At 37.1% G+C, this 23,727-nt stretch overlaps 1 protein-coding gene and 1 pseudogene across 1 annotated transcript in view; one reads left to right on the forward strand and one right to left on the reverse strand.

Annotated features, from left to right (window-relative positions):
* PRTG (protogenin) overlaps positions 1-23,727 on the forward strand; it is a 122,939-nt gene that overhangs the window by 48,606 nt on the left and 50,606 nt on the right. Inside the window, exons 3-11 of the mRNA XM_087821337.1 lie at positions 6,501-6,645; positions 7,602-7,735; positions 9,257-9,394; positions 9,628-9,786; positions 10,393-10,552; positions 11,321-11,568; positions 13,619-13,783; positions 17,389-17,694; positions 18,648-18,836. Of these exons, the coding sequence (XP_087677463.1) occupies positions 6,501-6,645; positions 7,602-7,735; positions 9,257-9,394; positions 9,628-9,786; positions 10,393-10,552; positions 11,321-11,568; positions 13,619-13,783; positions 17,389-17,694; positions 18,648-18,836 (1,644 nt within the window). The remainder of the gene's footprint in view (positions 1-6,500; positions 6,646-7,601; positions 7,736-9,256; positions 9,395-9,627; positions 9,787-10,392; positions 10,553-11,320; positions 11,569-13,618; positions 13,784-17,388; positions 17,695-18,647; positions 18,837-23,727) is intronic.
* LOC107546536 (tRNA-splicing ligase complex subunit RTRAF pseudogene) lies at positions 20,623-21,237 on the reverse strand (annotated as a pseudogene).

Below are 23,727 nucleotides of genomic sequence, written 5' to 3' on the forward strand. Positions count from 1 at the left end.
GTTGTAATTTTGATGTGGTTGCAGGAGGCAGCGCGTGCAGCTGTTATCTATGCCGCCATCCTGTTTCTTCCTGAAAGAGATTACTTTAGTCTAAGATAAGTGTGATTAAAATCCTCTTCTGGATTGGGGAGATAGTTAATCTCCCAATTATTTTATGAATTGTTGCATGATTCAAAGCCTGAAAACGTGGGTTAACTACAAACTAAATAAAGGGTGTGATTATACAGAGAATGGGATTGATAACTATGTCATAGTTATAATGTATATTTCTAATAGCAGAGATATTCACTGCTTTTTAACATAAGTACTTAATACTGAATATTTAAATACTGTTGTATACTTACCATATAAACAGTGTGGTTTTGGAGTAATGGATGCCAAATTACATTTTTTTTGTGTTGTTTTTTTTTTTTTTTTTGCAAAACTTAGCAAATCAGTTTATTGAGAATGTGCCCATCCAGAAAGAGTTAAAAATGTATAGTTGGCATAAAGAAAGATATTTGTTCCTTTTGATATAGTAGATATATATACATTCAATTTTTCTAATAATTAGGCTAAGCAGTTTGAAGATTTAGAAGGAGGGGTTGCTAAGACACAGTACTTTTTGATAGCATTTAAAGTTGCAGTCACATTTTTTGTGAGATTATTCCTTTGTTGAGTTTAGCAGTAATAGATTGACCTTAGAAGCCTTTGAATTAATAGCTGGAAGCCGCTTGTGAGTCACATGTAGCCATATCAAACACTGGTGTGTCTGGAGGATTTTTTGAAGGGCAGGGAGGTGGGGGAAGAGGGGAGATGAGAGTAGCGAGAACAGATAAGAGACTTAAAATTTTTTTTAATTGATTTGAGAGAGAGAGAAAGAGAGAGAAACATTGATTTGCTGTTCCACCTATTTATGCATTCATTAGTTGATTCTTGTATTTTTCCTGAGTGGGTATTGAATCTCTAGCCTTGGCCCATCAGGATGATGCTCCAACCAACTGAAATATGCAGCCAGGGCAGATAAGAGACTTTTATAGTCACTCCAGTGAGAGATATTGAAACAGGGACACAGAAATGAATTTGACATATGTTTACGAGTTAAAATCAGTGGGAATAGGTGACTGAATGAAAAGAGTGCAGAAGGAGTCAGTGGTCTGTCTTCGGTGAGTAGTTGAGTTGCATAGAGGCGTCACAAATTGAGGTAGAGATACAGACTTGGAAGAAGGAAGATTTCATTTGGGATGTGATGAAGAATTAGAAGTGCCTTTTATAAATTACAGGTGAAGATGCCCAGTAGGCAGTTGAAGACATGAGTATGACATTCTGGGGATAGGGATCTAAGCTGGAGATGTATTTTGGGGAGTCATCAGCAATACATGGATGTAGCTGAAAACTAAAAGTGGATGAGATCACCCAAAAAGAATGTGGAGAGAGAAAAGAACAGAGAATCTCTGGAAGGAAGGGCAGAGGAGGAGGTAAAGCCCTTGAAAAAAGGAGACCAGAAGGAGTCAGCGAACTAGGAGAACAAGGAGTGCTTAGCGTCATAGACACTGTTTCAGTAAAATAATAGGGGAAGAAGGCAGATTAGGTGTTTGAGGCGTAGAGTCAAGATGAGGAAGGGAAGTACTAGAATAAACTATTCTTTAGAAGAAAAGTTTTGATCCCCGGGAGAAGAGAGAGAGAGTGAATAGCTGCTAGAGGGACACATGCCATAAAGGGAGGTCTGGAGTTTTTGTTGTTGTTTTTAAAAAAATATATCTTCATTGATTTCAGAGAGAGGAAGGGAGGAGAGAGAGACAGAACCATCAATGATGAGAGAGCCATCATTGATCCACTGTCTCCTGCACGCCGGCTTTTGGGGATTGAGCCCGCAACTTGGGCATGTGCCCTGGCAGGGAATTGAACCTCGATCTCCTGGATCGTAGGTCGATGCTCAACCACTGAGCCGCGCCCAGCCGGGTGAGAGGTCTGGAGTTTTGTTCTTTTTGTGTTTGGAGGTTGGAAGAGACTTACCCACTTTTACAGACTGAGGGAAGGAACTAGGAGGAGTTTGAGTATCTGGTTCACAGAGGTGAGGGAAGAGGAATGCATTGGTGCCCAGATGGAAGAAGTATAAACAGAAAGGTGGTGACTTCTTTTCATTGTTGAATGATGAATGCTTTTTCTTTAGTCTCAGAGGTACTGATGGGAGTCCCAAGGAATATCTGGCTTGGTCTTCTTGGGGAAAAATTATTTTCCCATTGGTTTGAATTTTTGAAAGGGACCGAGAAATTAGACATGTTAAATACAAAGGTTTTTGAGGGATTAAAAAATATATCTTTATGATTGATTGAGACCTTGCTGAAAACTAGAGTGAGATCAAGAAACACCCTTACTTAATGGATGTGTTAACTAACCTTACGTGTTAATCATTTTCCAACATGTGTATCAGATCATCACATTGTACACAATGCTATATGTCAGTTATATCCCAGTAAAGCTGGGAGGAGGAAAGAAACTAGATTAGTGATTGCCTAGGGCTTGGGTCCAGGAAGAGATGGGACGATTATGGAGTGATAACTGAAGGATATGGGATTTCTTTTTGGAGTGATGAAAATATTCTAAAATTGATTATGGGGATGATTGCAAACTCTGTGAATATACTAAAAACCATTGAAGCATATACTTTGAATGAATGAATTGTATGGTAGGTAAATGCTATGTGATTTATGTCTCAAAAAAGCCTTTTAATTCTCAGAATTTTGTAACTCCAAAGTTCTAGTGCATTTGACCTAAAGTGCAAAGCAATTTTTGTAATAAAAAAGTCTTAGTGTTTTCATAGACTTATACATTTGGGGGAAAAGGAGGAGCTGCTCAAAGAAAGGTTCAGGGGTTTCATATTGTTTGGTTAGATGAGATTCAGGGTAAAAAACAACACTCAAATGCCTAAGTGGTTGGAGGGAAATTACTCAAGGCAACAGTCATTTTTAGTCTCAGTAATCACAATATTTATAAAAAGTCTTATAATGTATAGAGAGCCCTCGCTATATTGGCTTATTGAACCTTTATAAAAATCCTTTAACATAGAGGACGGAAAGATTTTTATCTCTAAAAATAATGCCACTAAAATATTGGGCATCATTTATAATTATAATAAACAAACAAACAAAAGCATTATTCTCCTAAGCCTTGGTATTTATTCCTGGAAAACTGCCTACATGTGTTGCTACTGTGTTTAAAGACCTAATAGAATTGGAAAGATTTTTTAAAATTTCATTTCAGTTCAACAGGTACTGTTTTAGTGCTGAGTCTGTGCCATTTCACGGTCTTAAAGGATCCTGCAAAGAATTTGACCCGCTCCTGGCCCTCAGGGAGCTCATAGTGTGGAAGGGGAGAAAGATCGTGAGCAAGTGGTTATAATACTGTGGGATAGTGGTAGCAGTAAAAGTCTGCAACAGTCAGGAACAGCTTCTCAAAGTATGGGACAAGTGAACTATAGAATTTCATCAGGTGGACAAAGGGACTGGGATATTTGAGAGAAGGAAGTGCTCATACAACACTCACAGGTATGAAATACGGTATATTCCATGTTCATGGAACATTATTAACTGTAAGTGGTTGAAAACAAGTGAGAGTTGTGCAGGGACTAATTAATTAATCATGAACACAAATCAGATTTGCATTTTTTGACTTATCACTCTGGAGGTTCCTCTGATGGCAGGAAAGATTTCACCTAAGAGGTTCTTGCAAGACTTCCAGGCAGTAGATGATAGGGGCCTGACTCAAAGAGAAGACTATTAGGGATGGAGAGAAGTCAGATAATGGGAGAAATATACAGTATATAGGATAAAACATACTGAATTGGGTGCTTGATTCATTGTTGGGTAATCGAGGAAGAAAATGTTCAAATAGGGCTGGAAAAACTGCTTTATGAAGAGAAGGTGAACTAGACTAGGCATTTCAGTATAGAGAGGTCGAGGCTGGGGAGGAGTAAGATAAAATTCCCACCTTGAAGCCTGTAAGCTGCATGTAGACTAGATCACCAATGATGGCCGAACTATAAGTCACCCTCTTACACATGCAAAGGTAATACGGTACCAGTAAGAGAAATTACTACTTCAGAAAGCAGGAATTAAATTTATGGAAACTTAGGTCCTCATTCCCCCAAAATATGAATGTCTGACATAGTTTAATGATAGAAAAATAATCTTGCATTGTTATTGAGAAATCAGGCTATTACGAATGCGAACCTGATATTTGGAAGATAAATATAATCATCTATTCTCTAATTCTTCAGTAGATAGGGCATTGGTTTGATCCAGAATAAAAATGTTTGTAAATAGATTAACATCCTAGAAAATTACAGAAGCAATAAGGAAAATTGTAATGACTTTTAGAGTTTGATGTTCTTGAATAGGGGTTTTTCAAACATTTTAGTCTCTTTATACTCTTAAAGCTTATTGAGGACCCCAAAAAGTTTTTTGTGTGTGTAGGTTTTATCTATTTATACTTATTACTTGAAATTAAAATAGAAAATTTAAAAATATTGATTAATTTAAAACTGAAAACATTGATTCACTGCATATTAACATAACACATTTAAGGAAACACAACTGTTTTCCAAAGCAAAAAAATTTTAGTGAGAAGGAGTGACATTGTTTTGCATTTGTGCAAATCTCTTTAATTAGCTTCCTAGAAGACAGCTGGGTTCTCACACATACCTGCTTCTGCATTGAATCTGTTGTGATATCACTCATCATGTAGTTTCTGGAAAACACTGTGCACACAAGAGAAATGAGAATGAAACAGGCACATGAAGGTGATTATGAGAGTGGTTTTTCTCTTGTGGAACCACTGTTCTTGAGGAAGCAGAAATATTTTGTTAAATGCATAAAAAAAGTGTTACTTTGCCCCCACTGCATCCTTTTTGGAAGTAAATGCTTTTAAGAATATTTTCCCCGGCCTTGCTGGACGTGGCTCAGTGGTTGAATATTGACCTAGGATCCAGGAGATCACGGTTCAATTTCTGGTCAGGGCACATGCCCAGGTTGTGGGCTCGATGCCCAGTGCAGGGCTTGGAGGAGGCAGCCAATCAATGACTCTCTCCTCATTGATGTTTCTATCTCTCCCTCTCTTTTCCTCTCTGAGATCAATAAAGATACTTTTTTTAAAAAGAAAAAAAAAGAAAAAAGAGTGTTTTCACCATTATTCACTGGCTTTGTCTTATTCCTCTAAAGGTCTGTGATCCACTTACAGACAGACTAATGAAGTCAAGTCCAAGGCAGAATGTTAGTCTTCTGTGACCTTTTACTTTTTCCAGTCCAAGGAAGCATAAGTCATCTAGACCATAGTCTATTTTTCTTTATAACTTCTCACTCTATTTATAAACCATAAAGTCCTATATATTTTTTTGAACTGGAATCTGAGGAAGGGGGAGTAAGACCATCATTGGGGCCCTTTCTTTATGTCCTGGAAGACTTAGTAGAGGGAATGAAAACCACAGTGTTACCTGGAGTCTGGACTCTGTCAAAATGTTAAAACCATGGACTCTGACGACCAGTTCCTGGAGGCCCTCCTAGAATGGTAAAGTGTTATCTCTGGAAAGTATCAACACTTCAGGATTTAGCTTTGGTTTGGAGAAAGACATGAGTTTCAAAATAGTCTCTTGCATCTCTCTACCTTTTGTTCATCACACCATTTGTCTTCTCTGTCTTTTTTATTTTTCAACATCAAATACCAACCTCGTTTGATTCCAAACCAGAGTGACATATCTGTGTTCAAAAGAGCCAAGTCCTTGTTTTCATTAAGGTGTCTGTAGAATCTCGCCCTTCTCACTGCCACGGCCCAGGTCTGTCATTCCTCTTTAAACAGCCTGTTGGTCTTGATTCCAGGCTCTTTGTTTCTCAGTCCATCCTGTGTAACAGTGCCCGATTAATTTTTCCAAATACTGTTATCCTGACCCTTCTTTGCTCAAAAATCTACGTGATGTCTAATTTGTACTGTGCTGCAAATCTGCTTTATCTCTACTCTCCTTCCACTTTTCTTATTGCCTTCATCTTATTCCTATTTTCCCCCTTTCATCTAAACCCAGATTATTTGAAACTCAATTTAAAACCAGTCTCTGTAAATGGTTTTTTTCCTGTCTAATCTGTCTGCATTGATTTCCTTCTCCTCTGAAATACAGTAGTATCTGAAGTTTGTACCACACAGTTTAGTATATAATTAAATACCACTATTAATTGTTTATTTTTGTTCCAGTTATGTCATTTTTTTTTTTTTTCTCCAAACAGGTCGTAAGTTTCTTAAGAACTTGGTTAGAGTTTCATCTTAGGAAAGACCAGACTCCTTGATTTGGGTAGCTGCTCAGTGGTTTTTTCATAAGTATTCCCTACATTATTTTTGTGTTAGTTATGTTGGAATGGTCTTAACATCTGAGCAAGAGTTCAAGTCTGATAAATAATATCTAGCATAATGTTATTTCCAAGTATAGTATAATAGTTCATGCACTTATTCTGAATTTGTCAAACTTTGTCTTACAGCTATTTCTGCATTTGAAGTTCAGCCAATTTCTATTGAGGTCCAAGAAGGTGGAATTGCTAGATTTGCATGCAAGATTTCATCAAACCCTCCTGCAGTTATAACATGGGAATTAAATCGAACAACTCTACCCGTAACTATGGACAGGTAAATGCAGTAACGAAGACTTTATCATGAGACTCTCTGGGGGAAAGGTTGTTATGGAACTCATTTTCATTGAAAGTGTTAATAATCAAATTCTTAAAGACACTTCAAAATTAAGCAAAGTATTAGATTACTATTAGTCTCTGGCACATGGGGCATAATTCCTGTTTTGGGGGTTCAAATCAAAATTCAAAGAGCCTATTTACTGTTTTGTTCTTTCCTCAAATGTCTTTTCCAGTCATAGAACCATCTGAGTACATGGATTGCAGCCCAAGGACTTGGAAAATCAAATTATACCTTTACTGAAGTAGCAGTACTGATGAAAGGGTCTCCCATGTGTGCCCTGGTAGCTGCTCACTTTTGTCTCTGCTTTCCACTTCCCAGTTCCTCTCCATTATCCATGCACACATGCGCGCACACACCTAAGACTCTGAAGGTGGTCGGAGTTTAAGGATCAAGAACTTTGTAGCAATTTTTAAAAGTTAGATTCGTGTCCTAATGAGTAGCAGCAGTATCCCTAAACAGGCAAAAATCATTTCCTAAAATGGTAGGGGACTTAGATGGAAGAAGTTATTCAAGGAAGTGCTTTTTTTTTAAATTTACATTTAGGTGTACCTTGGAGAATACATCGAAATTAATAGACAAGAAGTCAGAAATCTGAAAAAATGACACAAAGCTCTAGGCCACCAGTTAGCTACATCTAAGCTATAATGTCAAATGAGACACTATAAAATTAGACTGATGGATTTCACAAACCACACACTGCATAGTTACTTATGTTTTAGAGAGCTGTAGTGATCCAAATGAAAACAGCTGAATCAAGCTAATATTTTTAAAAAAATTTTAAAGTATTGCATTTGGCACTTTAAAAAGGTTGAATATATTAAATCTTATAGAATATATGTTAAAATAAAAATAATCTACTACAAAGAGTTCAGTCATCTTTCTTTTCTTAGCAGGATAACTGTCCTACCAACAGGAGTGTTACAGATCTATGATGTTGGCCAGAGAGATGCTGGAAATTACCGTTGTGTTGCTGCTACTGTAGCCCACAGACGTAAAAGTGTGGAGGCTTCTCTAACAGTGATTCCAGGTACCTCATAGAAGTTATTTTTTAGTTTTTAATGCCACAGCTATTAATTTTTATTCTCAGGCTATAATAGTGTCATCATCTTTAAGAAAGATTAAATTTTTTTTTTTGGTAAATATTTCACTTTTAAAAATATATAAAATACAAAAAAGAGAAAATAACAATCATCCATTTCCACCAGAATTGTCCATTGTCTGTAAAGATATATTCATTTCCAGTTTGGTGTTTTTTTGTTTGTTGTTTTAAGAAGAACCATAATTTGCATTTGTGAAAATAATGCATGCTCATTATAACGAGTAATGTTTATAAAAGTAAAAAGGTAGAAAGATATGCCCTGGCCAAGTGGCTCATTTGATTGGAGCACCATCCCATGCACCAGAAGGGTCATGGGTTCGATACCTGATCAAGACACATATCTAGGTTGCAGGTTCAAACCCTGTTAGGGGGCAGTCAATTGATGTTTCTCACATCAATGTTTCTCTCTCTCTCCCTTCCACTCTCTGAAAAAAGCAATGGAAAAAAAATATCCTCAGGTGAGGATTTAAAAAAAAGTACAAAGATGTAATATAGTTTTAAAATATCCCCAATTCCATACCCAGAAATTATTAAGTGAACATTAAGCGAACATCAGTTATTAAGTTAACGTTAAGCGAATGTAACTTTTTATTTTGCCATATGTGAATAGGAAGGGAATATTGACTTCAGAGAGAGGAAGGGGGGGGGGAGAGAGAGAGATAGAAACATCAATGATGAGAGGATCATGTGCCCTGACCGGGAATCCAACCCCGATCTCCTGGATCCTAGGTTGATGCTCAACCGCTGAGCCACCCCCGGCTGGGCTAATGCTTTGTTTTAATTTGAGGTAATATCTGTTAGCTTCCTGGTATGAAAGATAGAAACAAAAGCACTCTCATACTCCTTCCCTTCTCCCCACTGTCACATGAATTCTTAAAAAGATTATTGAAAGTATTAAATAAATGTTTGAACCTCAATTAAAAATAAATAATATGGAAACAACCCACATGTCCATCAGCTGATGAATGGATAAATGAAATGTGTCCTGTTTATATAATTAAATACTCTGTTGTTATTCAATAAAAAGAAATGAGGTACTGGTACGTGCCACAACGTGGATGGATATTGAAAACATTTTGCTGTTTAAAGAAGCCAGTCACGTAACGTACTGTTCCTTTTTTCTGAAATGTCTAGCATTGGTAAATGGAGAGAGACAGACAGTAGCTTAGTGGTTGCCAAGCTATGGGGAGAGATTGGGAAGTGACTGCTAATGGGTATGGGGTTTCTTTTTGGGGTGATGAAAATGTTCTAAAATTGATTGTGGTGATGGTTGCACAACTCATTGAATTGTACTTCAAATGGGTGAATTGTATGTTATGTGAGTGATATCTCAATTAAGTTGTTTTAAAAGAAGAAAAAAGTGAATAACTTAACAATGGATCTTTTCACTCATTTCACTTATAGTTTACTTATAATTTATTTTTGTATTCTGCCTTTTCCTCTCCAAAGCTAAGGAGTCTAAATCCTTCCACACACCAACCATTATAGCAGGTCCACAGAACATAACAACATCCCTTCATCAGACTGTTGTTTTGGAGTGCATGGCCACAGGAAATCCCAAACCAATCATTTCTTGGAGCCGTCTTGGTATGTCGTCTCAGAGGGAAAAAAGTCTTTGCCTTAAACTTTGTTCATTATAGTGAAACAGATAAAATGTTTATTGTATATACAAAACACGTTTGGCATTTTAGTGTGTAGAGAAATGGTTTTAGTGTTGAGAATTTTATACTTTTTCTGATAGGATTGTTTGGAGACTGATCTTTTGAACCACTTTTAGAAACAATTTCGTTGTTTTAACTGAAGTATTTTCTCTGAAATAGATCACAAGTCCATTGATGTCTATAATACTCGGGTACTTGGAAATGGTAATCTCATGATATCTGACGTCAAGCTGCAACATGCGGGAGTATATGTTTGTCGGGCCACTATCCCAGGCACACGAAACTTTACAGTTGCCATGGCAACTTTAACTGTATTAGGTATGTTTTCTTCTGCATTCAAGAGAATCTTGCATTTTCACATTTGCTGTTTTATCTCTTAGCTTATTTCCACCTTTCTTGAAGTTCGTATTATTGATATGAAGGTTGATAAGGAGTTTCTTAATCTTATGATCAGTCTTAGGAGAAAATTAAAGTCCTGTGTTAAAATATAACTATTAGTCAGAAGTCACCATTCTGGCTGCCTGCATACTATTATATTCCTTCTTACTTCAGCTTCCCTCTTCTCTCCTCCTCACCCACCCACAAATCCGGACCCATTCACCAATCTAAAATTTTAATCTGATGATTGTGTATATGCATTTATAAGGGGCTATGTATTGGGTTTAGTTAAGTAGGATTATAGTACACATATTTTTAGAGTGTTTATATAGATGGTCTCCATAGGGAAAGCTTGGGGGAAGTGCACATCTACCTGAGCAATGTATGGAAAAGGCATCTGGATAGATACATGTAGAGTGTAGATTGGAGGCTCAAAATGTCTAATATTTTCAGGGGTGGGACTTTGTCATTTGCTGTACTCTTCCTTGACTCTTTGTATCATTCCTGTTGGAACAACAGAAATATTTTTTTTTTCTTTAAAAATAGCTCCTCCTTTATTTGTCGAATGGCCAGAAAGTTTAACGAGGCCTCGAGCTGGCACTGCTCGATTTGTATGTCAGGCAGAAGGAATCCCCTCACCCAAAATGTCATGGCTGAAAAACGGAAGAAAGATACATTCAAATGGTAGAATTAAAATGTACAACAGGTAAGTTATGTCACTTTGCTACTAGATAAGATATGATGGCTTTAGTAATTTTTATGTGAAATGGCTATAATTATAATATCAATTATTTTAGCTATCTTGGCATTTAAAACTAAAATGAAATAAGAAATTAACCTAAGATTATAATATCATCATGCCATAGATCCTTTTATATGTGGATCATGGAAGTGGTTAACTGTACTGAAATGAATGTTGGGCAGTTCCCCAGACCTGGATTATAGTGCTGATAAGCAAGTAGCTAAATTATTAGCAAGCATATTAACTCTTAGGGGGTCTCACTTTCTTTTTCCATGATTAAGAAATTAGAAAGAAATAATTGATTCTCTAAGAATTCAAACGTAATCATTATAAAAACTCACTTTTATTAATATAAATATTAATCTTCTTGTAACATTCTCACTTATGTTGCACAAAACTTTAAAAATTTTTGTTGACCTCAATTTTATGTAACATTGCAATATTATATAAATTAGATGCTATTACAAAGTAATATACTCTCTTAAGGGAAGCCAACTTTTTAAGCTGTCATCTAAAACAAACAGGATTTGGATATCACTAGTGCTTGCGTAGACTCAGAAAATAAGAGTAATTTAAAATAATTCATACAGATTTTTCAGTATGGTTGAGTATAACTTTTTTTGTTCTTAGTACTTTTTGTCATTTAAAATGGTAGTACACTTAGCAATAGTTTAACTTTATTTTTACATTCTTAGAGTTTTTCATAGAAATAAATATTTTTCCTTTCTTCAGTAAATTGGTAATTAACCAGATTATTCCTGAAGATGATGCTATTTATCAGTGCATGGCCGAGAACAGCCAAGGCTCTATTTTATCTAGAGCCAGGCTAACCGTAGTAATGTCAGAAGACCGACCCAGCGCTCCTTATAATGTGCATGCTGAAACCATGTCAAGTTCAGCCATCCTTTTAGCCTGGGAAAGGCCACTTTATAATTCAGACAAAGTCATCGCTTATTCCGTGCACTACATGAAGGCGGAAGGTAAGCAATTAGGGAAGTGTTTATTTTTAAGTTCCACTTGCTATCATGGATTTGTTTTCAGTCTGAAGGATGTTTTACATAATCCACATAATATTTTTGAAGTTCTATGGCATTTATCTCTTTTAATAAAACAATCTGTCACATGTATAATCTATTTTTTCCCCTAAATTTTGTATTGTTGTATATACTTTGTGTATATAAGTATAGTTTAAGGTTTTTTTATTTAGAAGTAAGTAGCTCTGCCAGCTAAAATATACAGAGTGGTGTATTTACGGATTTCATTTCAGCAAAGTTAAATTCTTTAACTGAGACAAAATATGCCAATATAAGTATGCAGTTACATAGGACCAGTGGTGTGACTGCTTAATAAAATAATGTAGTCAAGTATAGTCACTATGAAATTTTATTTTTAAGGGGAAAATAAACATTATCAAATTCCCGATATATTTGATTTTATATGAGTGTTTTCTGAAATTATATAGAACTCTCTGAAATTTGAATAAGACATTATTGACATTTATGATATAAAAGTAGAAAGCAGAGCTATCTTCAAATTTTTATTTACGACTACTAGTTCCATTTTTATTCTTATTATTTCTTTGGCAAAAAATTTAGAGGAAAAACTACTTATAAATCCTAGAGATTTCTCTGTTGATTTTTCATAGAAACCATAGTAGAAGTTTACAGATTTTAGTTTTATACACAACCAGCCTAACTTTTATGTAATAGACATTAAAAACAAATCCAAACACCCAAAGAATGGTGTTATAACAAAATTGTCTGTAGAAACAGGTGGTTTGTTGTTGTTTGTTTTTTGTACTTTGAAGTAGTATTTTGAAGAGGAATATTTTGAATTTAAATCAGGGGTCATGGTAGCAAGAAGAATGAAAGTCTGATAGCTGAGCATGTTGGAGTATGTTAATTCCCTTTTCAGTGATTTAGGAAGGTAAAAGGAATGCTGGTTTTGGTGGAGACCACTCTTGTTTGCTATTATGGTTCTTTCATTAGAGCCTCCACATGCAGCTCAGTGGGCTATTCAGGGATGGAACAAGGCTTTTTAATTCGAACTCAAGGACCTTGTTTGGTAGGTCAGAAATCGTACTATGCAGCGCCTAATTAACGAGACATTAGCCAGTCTGTTGTGAAATGCCTGTAATCTTGTCTAATTAAAATGCTATCAAGTTCATTCAGAAATGTGGGAAAACTTAACAGTGGAATTTGCCTTCTGTTTTGTTTATAAATCCAGTGTGGAAAGAAGGGGCCCCGTCCTTAGAGAGTTTTGATTAAGTTGACATCCATTTACTGTGAATTGTTCACAAAGCACAGTAGCGACCGGGGCTCTTGTTCCACTTTACAGGGTTGCTCTGTAGGAATTAAATCCCACAAAGACAAATCCTCTTCTCTACCTCGCCATGCATATTTTATTAAGAATTGCTGAGCATTTTTTTTCCTCTCAAAAATAAAGCTCATTGTGAAACAAAATGTTCTGAAGCACATTCTGGGCTTCCCAGTTCTTTTGCTTTCAATATAAATAAAAGAACAACTTGTGTCAGTCAAATCTAATAGAATCTCTCGGGGCAAAATGAGATCTTTTGCAGGACAACTTTTGGTTTGGTTTGTTTTTATAAAGAGTAGAGCCATTACATTCCCCATTGTCTCTCCATTTACGTGTAAAAGAAAAAGGAAGCCATGAGTTTAAGCAAGTAAAATTTACACTTATGAATTACAGCGTTCCATAATGTTAAGCAATGTGTGTTACTGCCTCACGTTGTCTCTGCTCTGAGTTTTAACTAGATCTTAATGGAGTTTAGAGAAGAGTAATTATTTTCGGTTTGATTTGTTCAGGAAAAATGCAAACTAGTAATTTGTAGCAGGACAAACAGTTACTTTTAAAAAAATACAGTCCTTCCCATTCACATTTTTTAAAGGGTCACAAAATGTAACTGAAAGAGATTAGACTCAAGGACCAGTGTTTTACAGTGAGGGGAAATGGTCTTATTAGTTTTATTTTGAATATTCTTAATTTTTAAACACTGATTCTTTAATGTAGGTTTAAATAATGAAGAGTATCAAGTAGTTATTGGAAACGACACGACTCATTATATCATTGATGACTTAGAACCTGCCAGCAATTATACTTTCTACATTGTGGCGTACATGCCGATGGGAGCCAGCCAGATGTCTGACCATGTGACACAGAATACTTTAGAGGACGGTAAGAAAACATGATTCTAGGTCATTTAAGTATGAACATTAATATGTTTAATCAATTTCAATAAGTAAGCGTGTTTTAAAATAGAAAAAATATTGTCCTGGCGGGTGGCTCAGTTGGTTGGAATGTTGTCCTGTACACTGAAAGGTTGGGAGTTCGATTCCCAGTCGGGGCGTGTACAGGAGGCAACCGATTGATGTTTTTCATGTGCTCTCTCTCCCCCTCCCTTTCCCTAAGATCAATTTTTTAAAAAAGAAAAAGAATATATCTTTTTTCTGGTTAAAAAAAACCCAAAAACAATTGTGGCTACCAGCAGGCTAATTTGCTATGTCAAATATGACTTTACTTTTTGTTAGTAACGTAAGAATAAAGCGAACTTTTATTTGTAATTCATAATACAACCTCTAATAATAAAATTCTACTATTCTCATTGTATTTCAAGTTCCTAGTTTAAATTATAAATATATTGCAGTTTTTATTAAAATTTTGACTTATTTATTTTTTACTGAGTATATTCTCTAGGCATGAATAAATATAAGAACAGTTACATATTGAGTCTGTGTAATGACTGGAGGTAGAGGTATTAGACTTCTGAAACTGGGAGTTTATGAAACTTAGTACCTTTCAGTTAAAAAAAATTCTTATAGCCCGGCCAGGCATGGTTTAGCAGTTGAGCGTTGACCTAGGATCCAGGCGATCGGGGTTCGATTCCTGGTCAGGGCACATGCCCGGGTTGTGGGCTCGATCCCTGGTCAGGGGCGTGCAGGAGGCAGCCGATCAATGACTCTCTCATCATTGATGTTTCTATCTCTCACTCTCCCTCTCCTTTACTCTCTCAGAAATCAATAAAGATATATTTTTAAAAAAATTCTTATAAAATCAGATAGTTTATTTTTCGATACAATATGGTTATTCTACTTAAGGAGGAAAATAATACTTGTGCAGTTTGTTACTTGACCATGAGGTGGAAACTGAGCTCTGGCAGGCCGTCATATATTCTTACAGTGGAGGGACATTCCTTTTATTATGACAGTATTGGAGAACTGAGTCTCTTCCTCTGACTTCATCCCTTTCTCCAGAGGCTCTAGAAAGCCCCTGTTTATGGCCCTGCAGTGTGACAAGGAAATCATTTAAAATATGCTTAATTATACTCCTCTCCTTTTATACATGTTTCTTATCCTGAAGAAGTCACCTACCCTTCCTTAGTTTCAAAATGTATTTATAGAAATGATTCCAGAATCTTTTTGTTGTTGTTCATTTGGTCCCAGATCTCTTACTTATATCTTTATAGTGCCACTTGTTTAGATGTTTATATGTTCAGAGGTTGACTAAATGAAAAAGTTTTCACTGATCTGTATACTGAATTCCAAATTTGGGCTTTCATTTAAGAGTTTGTTTAATTTTGGAGTGAACCGCAGTACGTATGACCTTTCCAGTTTTCTCATTATGTCTAACAACCTCTAACACACATGTCTAAGGGGAAACACAGGTTCTGTTTTTTATTTGATTTTGCTTTTGGGGATTTTGGAGGGATGTGTAAGGTATACCCCCATATCCTTGAAGAAAATGAGTCTAAGCGTAGCCAGCAACTTGTGAAAGCTTGCCAATTCCAGTTATGTTATGATCTCAAAGTTTTTGTCCTTTAAACCTTTCCTTACTCTGCAACTTTTTAATTTAATGTTTGATTTTGATGACAGCGTACAGACTCTGACACTACTTTTCAGATTTATACGTGTCTCCCCATTTTCGAAACATACTTCTCTGAGGTGTGTGTGTCTCCTGGAGTGCACAGCAGAGCACAGCCAATACAGCTAACACTTGGGAAGTGCTTATCCCTGCCTATTCTATAAACCTTTCCTCCACCGTCTTATTTAGTCCCTATACAAGTCTGTGATAGAACTATTGTTCCTAGAGATTGGAGAGTATAGGGGTAAGAATGTGGGCTCTGTCTGGTCTGTGTGGATGTGCTCCTTCACCCACAATCTGTGACCTTGGGCAAGTGATTGACCTCTTTGTCCCACAGTTTCCTCAGCTGTAGAGTAGAAATGGTAGTTACTTCTTTCATTGAGTTCTTGTGCAAATTTTTGAGTTCATACACATAAAGGACTCAGAAATGCTTAGTAAATGGATTTTCCCGTTTCTATCTATTAATTTGTCATTCATTCTACAAATGTTTATTGAGTACCTGCTATGTGTTATTTAATATTTAGTACTGAACAGGAAACAAAAACCTGTCCTTGAATTCAAGAAGTTTACTCCCTAGTGGGATAGGGAGTAGAGGAACAATAAACATGATAGTCATGTAAGATAGTGGTAAGTGTTGAGCAGAAGGGAAAAGAGCAAGGAAAGGAAGAATAAAATGTTGGGAGGGTGTGAGACTTTAGTCAGTCACCAAAGAAGGGCTCACTGAGTAGTAGATGACATTTGAATGAAGACCTGAAGGAAGTGAAAATGAGGGAGCTGGGCAGGCAGATGACTGGGAAGTGCATTCTAGGCAGAGGAGATGGAAATTGCTGAGGGCCAGAAGCACAGTGTGTCGGGAGGGGCTGGAACCAGTGGAAAGCAGTGGGAGAGGAGGCAGAGAACTAATGGGAGCCGACCATGTAAGCAGATATGCCACATAAGAGGTCTTTGTCTTTTACTTTGAGTGAAATGGGAGCTATTTTGAGCAGAAGAGTGACAGCATCTAACTTGCATTTTAACAGCTAATGTGTTGAGAATAGATAGTAGGGACAAAGGCAGAAGCAGGGAAATCTGTTAGGAGTCTATGGCAACAATACAGGCTAATGGTGATGGGGACAGGGACCAGGGGGTGGCAGGGGAAATTGCAGAGCCACAGGATTGAATGCGGAGTGTGTTTGGAGGAGTCAAGGATGACACCAAGATTTTTGGCCTGAGTTAGACAAATGGTTGCCGTTAACTGAGATAGGAAAGACTGTAGAATGAGCTATTAATATTATCCTCATTTATGTCTGAAGAAACACAGACACAGAGAAGTTAATTGGCCAAGATCTCGCAGAATAGTAAGTGGTAGAGCAAGGATTCAAGCACGCAGGCTAACTCTAGAACCTGTCTTAACTCGGCACTGGACTGCCTCCCACTACGCTCGACTCATTTCCCTGGGGTGCCGGTTGTATTCAGATTACTTAGAGGAAAAACACTGTTTTCGTCCTAAGCACCATGTATGTCATTGGGAGTACAAAATTCACACTGCTTTTTAAGACATTCCTCTGACATGTCAAAATATTACTTGCCAGGTTAAAACCCTGGTGTCCTGGGCTTCCCCACTCTTGTATAATTCTCTCTTCTTTGTCCCTAAGGCATTTTGATGGGATTGAAAAGTATCCTCGAATTTTGTATGAGTATTAAGTAATGTCATATTCATCCCAAACAACAATGACAACTTTGCTTGTTCGGTTCCCTATGCTTGATCCTTTCTCATTTTTTCTTTTTCTGATTTGTACTCTTGAAAACCTCTGTTAGGGCTGAAGGCATCTCCTCTTTATTATATTATGTGCTGCTGTTAAGATAGTCATTTATTACTGGTGCTCTGATTGACAATTTTGATTCTAAATATTTATCAGCAACCTGTTTTCTTACATGACTAGTTCCCCTGAGACCTCCTGAAATCAGTTTGACAAGTCGAAGTCCCACTGATATTCTCATCTCCTGGCTGCCAATCCCAGCCAAGTATCGGAGGGGCCAAGTGGTACTCTATCGTCTGTCCTTCCGCCTAAGCACTGAGAACTCCATCCAAGTTCTAGAGCTCCCTGGGACCACGCACGAGTACCTTTTGAAAGGCCTGAAACCTGATAGTGTCTACCTGGTGCGGATTACTGCTGCTACCAGAGTGGGGCTGGGAGAGTCATCAGTATGGACTTCACATAGGACACCCAAAGCTACAAGCGTACAAGGTAAATTTCTAAAGATGATTGAGGAAGAACACTGTATTTATACTTTTGAATCAATTTTTTCTTATCTAAATTATGTTTATATTCTTAAATTTTATTTTATGAATAAAAGTATCCCATAGATCATGGAGTTAATTGAAAAAAATTTAAACTTTTTATTTGAGTAGTCCCTTATTGCATAGAACTCATTAGTGTGTAAAACTTTTGTTCACACTATTCGTTTGCTTAGCAAATCCTTGATGGATACAGCAGTCCAAACAAACTGAATTATCAAAAGTTTTATACATATTAATAGAGACCTAGTTAATATTATTGCCATATATTTTTTGAAATATTAGTTTAACAGGAAGATCATAGGACTAGGAAATTTTCCAGGGGTGGGGAATCTTTTTTCTGCCAAGGGGCCATTTGGATATTTATAGCATCATTCGAAGGCCATACAAAATTATCAACTTAAAAACTATGAAAAAATTTCTAGATTTATTGAATTTCGAGTCCTGCCTATGGTTACCTTGGCAGGGCCAGACCAATATGGCCCGCAGGCCAAACGTTCCCCACCCATTTTAGACCTTTCTCTTTTACTAATGTGGGATGTAACATGTCTGGTTCCGTTGTTATTGTTGTTAATTGATTAATAATAATAATACCTGTTCTACCATAGAGAAATATTGGGTAGTCAAAATGAGAAAGTACTTAATTGTCTCTTTAAAAAACATGCAAATACAGATATTATTTTGTTCTTATTTATATGCCTTAGTCTTTTAGGTAGTATTTTATATATTTAATTCTGTCTGAAACTTTAATATCATTGTGAAATTTTGAACGTTATAGTATCATTGTTGGATTTGAACGTTTTGCAACTGTTAGCTTAAGATCTGAGATCTCTCCTTTCCTGTGTTTTCATGTGAATTATGTGGTGTTTTTTTTATACATACATTTCTGGTGAAATTTTCTAGCCCCTAAGTCTCCAGAGTTACATTTGGAGCCTGTGAACTGTACCACCATTTCTGTGAGGTGGCGGCAGGATGCCGAGGACACAGCAGCCATCCAGGGCTACAAGCTGTACTACAAAGAGGAAGGGCAGCAGGAGAGTGGGCCCATTCTCTTAGCCACCAGCGACCTTCTCTACACACTCAGTGGGCTAGGTGAGTGAGTTTGTACTACCCTTTTCCTTTTTTCCTTCCTCTCTGACCCAGCTGGGAGAAAAGTTGTTGGATATAAGCCAGTAGAACTGACTTAATGGTAAAAAGAACAAAGAACCGACTTTACTACATCACTGTGCGCCCTCCTGCTTAAGTCCGTGGCTGGTCTTTGACTTACCATTGTTAGTGAACTGACACATTGTCAGATAACCGTGGTATCTTTCTATCCCCCACCTCTGGGCACCTGCTTTTCTTTCTAAAGTTCACTTCTGGTAGAGTGAGATCCTGACCAATTATTATGGGTGTGTGGTGATGTAGAATATGAATGTAAAATAGGAATTATCACCAAAAGATCAGAGAATACACAACAATTAAGTTTAACTTAGAAATTGCCCGAGAGTGCTATGTAGGCGTATTTACATGTATAAAATATATATGCTTTATGTACAGATTAAAGCTCTTACCTATGACCCATGTAACTATCAATGTTTACTTTATGTAGCTCTAACCCAGGAACACCAGAGAAAAAGCACTTAACTTTGTGATTGTATTCAGCAGAGTTCTGAAAGACACTGCTTTATTCCCTATTCGTCTTATCTTTGCTGAGGAAAGAATTTCATGGCGTATCACGTTTAGTAGAAATTAAAGAAATGAATGTCTGCAGTAAATACATGAGTTATAAACAGATACGTACTCACGGTATAACATGCACATTTAGCTATTGGTTGCTCATGAGCTTTTCACCCTTAAGTACAAAGCAGCAACTCTAATTATGATTACTAAACAAATTCTCTCTGAGTTGTTACAGTCTTCCACACATATTGGGCTTTACAATGTACGCTGGCTTTCCCTGTCTCACTTCCCTTTGGGGTGCAGGAAGGAAGAGGCACAGTGGTCCCACAATGAGTTGCCCTATTTCCTTCCCCGGCCTCACAGTAGCACAAGAGCAGCATTAGACATGATTCCCTGTGCAGTAAGAAGCAGTGGTGGGGATCCATTTTCAGATGCAGGGGCATAGAACCCCATCTTCTGGCTCTTTGCCACAATTTTCCAGATGGCATTTTGCTTGTAATCTTATTGTGTCCAATTTTAATTTAATCTGCTTTTGGTTAAATAAGTTTTACTATTGACCTCTGTCACACAGCTTTACAAACGACGAGAAATTACATATGCTCCAGGGTGACCTTCCTTGAACCATTGATACTGAAAGGATGTTGCCTAACCTACTGTCACCAAAGTCAGCAACATGTATTTCCAGCCATAGCCTCTCAGTGTGCTCTCCCTTTCCATAGGTATATCATTTATTCAGGAAGATTGTACTCAGTATCAAGTAAGAGATAGGATTCGGGACAACTATTGATTTAAAAAAACCCATATATCAAACTCACTATTAAGGGAATATAAATATGTTGAAGATAACAAAAATAGCTTAATAGAGCACTCTTCTTGAAGATGTAGGTAGCTTATTCTAAATGAATGATTAGAAAAAACAAAATAATGTCTGTTTTTTGTGGAAAAATTAAAAAGCAGTTAAAACTTTGGCAGTGAAAACAATTCTTTAAAATATAAAATTTTCTACGCATGCATATGTGTAAAGAAGACCCATTGATCTTTTCCCACCAACTTCCTGGACTTGAAAGAAAAAGCAGTGATGGTAAATCTATAGACCGTTGTCAATTTTCTGGGATTCTTCCTTTGAAAATGTAACATTTGATTTTTGAAACACATAGCAGGGTGTACATGCTTCCCAACTGTACTAAGTAGGTGAGAGGCTGAAATCCTAAAATGTTCACCTTCCAACTTTCCCCAGTCTGTGGTCTGTCTTTGGATCGGCAACAGTTGCCTGAACAGCTACTATGGCTTCATTAATTTTTGTTTGTGGCTCTCTAAGCTTTTCTATATGCAGCAATCGCAGAATTTGAGCAGTTCATTAAGAACTTCATCTCCTGCGTCAAAACCAAGAATATGCTTGTCTAAAGCAACAGGCAATCCCTCTTTTGTTTGGTTTGCGTTATCAACTGCATCATCCTGTGTCATGGCTCCTGGACCAAAATGCAAATTGCCTTAAGCATTACCAGGTAGTCATCACTACGCTGATTCTGAAGAAGGTTCTCCAGAGCCATCACACCAGCCTTAAATTTAGGATTATTTACATGCAAGTTGATCAATGGCTCTGCTTTTTTTAGCTGCATTGTCAGCAGTTTTTGTATTATTAGGTACTGAGTCCTTGTATTTTTCAGCTTCATCTCCATATTTAAGTCTAACAGCTAAACCAGGAAGCCAGCCAGTTGCTTCTTGTTGATCTTGAATCTGGAAAGGACAGTTAACATTTGTGAGGTACTTTGCAGTTGAAAAGCCAGCAGGGTTGTGGTAGTGGAGGGCCGGTCAGCTTGCATCGGATCATGGTCCTGGCATCTTGCTCTGGTCCCCCAGGCTTTGGCCAAGAGAGGAGAGGTGAGGACAATAGCTCCACATTTCCTGGCTGTGGAATTAGACTGAGTGGTTGGACTCATTGCAGCACAGGGTAACAGAGGACTCGGTCCCAGCTGTAGGACTTTCTTGTTGGACACTAGGTTCCACACCCCAGGAGCTGCCTAGTCACAGCCAGAATGGCTGACTAGCAGGGATGCAGTTGTGTGGATTTCAAGCATCGGACAGCTCCACTGTTAGGATGCCTTTTTAATCTTGAGAGCCCGAGGGCCTAGTCGTGTTTTTCTAGAAAGTCACTGTTGGGGCTTAGCCAAGCTTATAGCAAGCAAGTAGGTTTTACTCACTAAGCAGGCAAGTGTTAAAAGCTCTCTCCTTTCCTTCTTACTTTTGGCTATTGGGAGGGCAGTATGTTCTGTTAACTGGACAACTGACCATCTGTGACCAGTTTTAGCGAGAGCATCTGGCGATGGCTGCCTGTTTAACAGAGAGTGATGTGTCTAGAGGGCAGTAGGTTAAGGGAAACCTATCTGTATCTTGCATGGTGAGTACTTGCTTTTACTGAGCTTTTGCACATTAAAGATACTCTAACTGGAACTAGATTTACTAAGTGGGCTTGGAAATGAAATTTGAATGCTTCTGTTTGCTGATTTCATGTCAATTTGAGTAGTAAACTGATGTCTCAAAGTTTCATTTTCATATTAATCTTAGCCCTTTCTGATGCTCTAATACACATTCTTTTGTTTCTACTTCTGGTAATTAAGTTTTCAGTAAAACTGTATGTTATTGGAACACATTTTTCTGGTTAATATATACAGTACTTTGTTTCTGAAAGAGAGGAATAAATTTATATTTTTCAATTTATTCAACAAGCATTTTTTATTTTTCCAAGTAAGGCATTGTAGTACTAGATACAAAGATATAACAGATATGACCTCTGCTTAAAACAAGAAAGATTATACCAAAAGATAATTAAGTTGACTGTCTTGTGCACTTTTCTCCAAAATTTCTGATTAATAAAATTTAATTGCACTTAATAATGAAAGTTATTTTAGAACATTTTACTCTAAACCCTCAAGTCTTTGTTCCCTGAGATGTAGAATGTTTTGTTTTTAAAGTAGCTAAAAGGATCCTTGTGTCTTTATTAGTATAATATAAATATTGGCAGAGCAATGGAAGTATTTTGATATTGCTAGTTTGTTCTAGTTTAATGATTTAAAAATACACAGTTTGATTTTAATTAGAAGTGTTTTACTTTCGGGCGAGCTGGGTAAAAAGCATTAGGCTTGTGATTTAATGTTTATGTGACTTTAAAAAAAAAATTGTGGTGTGAGGTTTTCTTCAAGATTTTGCATCTTTGTAGGGAGTATTTTCACTTAGTTTTCCCCCCACCCTTGGCACTTTCAGTATTTAGCGCAGTTTTAAGTACAATGTTAAAATGTTTGTTGTTATCATAAAAAACTGAGAGCAAAATTAACAACTCACTTGTGTTCCCTGATAATAGACTGATTGAAGTACTTTGCTCCTCTTTTTCTTTGTTTATTTCAGAAATTGGCTTCAAATTCTAGTTAGAGTTTCTAATTTCAAAGGGATTATTTTCATGACTCTTGGAAACTGTTCTTAATTGTTCAGTCTTTACATAATAGAGTGAAAAGGGAGAGATTAGTTAGATGGTACTGTTGTTAGTTTAGCATTTAGGACACTGATATTAGATAATCTTTAGCTTCTATTTTGCTAAAGACTGTGCTATTAAATTTCACAGCAAGCATGGTTAGTGAGCATGAGATTTAGCACCAGTTATAAAGATCCAAAATATTTGAAAGCATTAGTAATGTTGTAGCTAACTTGCATACCTTTAAAACTCACAGATTCCCCTTCCCTTTTTTTTTTTTTTTGACAAATCCAAAGTTGGAACTTCCAGTTACTCCTGGGGAGCAGAGTCAAAAGAAACAACCTCTGGTTAATAATGTAACTTTAGAGTCCCTTTGCCAGTTTGTATGGAAGCATGATAAAATTAAGTCTGATTCATGGGTGTTATCTTTTACCATAATAGAATAGGATTTGGTGATATGGTTACATATCTCAGGAAAGAAAATCAAGAACTGCCGATGATGCCCTGGCCCGTGTTGCTCAATTGGTTGTGCGTCATCCCATGTACCAAAAGGTTGCTGGTTCGATTCCCAATTGGGCACGTACCCAGGTTTCGGGCTCGAGCCCCAGTAAGGGGGCATGTTTCATTTTCACATGGATGTTTCTCTCTCTTTCCCTCTCCCTTCCTCTTGCTCTAAAAATCAAATAAGAAAATCTAGCCCAGCCGGGCGTGGCTCAGTGGTTGAGCATCCACTAGGATCCAGGAGATTGGGGTTTGATTCCCAGTCAGGGGACATGCCCGGGTTGTGGGCTGCAGCCGATCAATGACTCTCTCATCATTGATGAAGCAGCATTGGTTTCTGTGAGGTCATTTTGC

This window comes from Miniopterus natalensis, chromosome 1 (genome assembly GCF_054644295.1).
Source record: "Miniopterus natalensis isolate mMinNat1 chromosome 1, mMinNat1.hap1, whole genome shotgun sequence".
In the NCBI taxonomy this organism is placed as follows: domain Eukaryota; kingdom Metazoa; phylum Chordata; class Mammalia; order Chiroptera; family Miniopteridae; genus Miniopterus; species Miniopterus natalensis.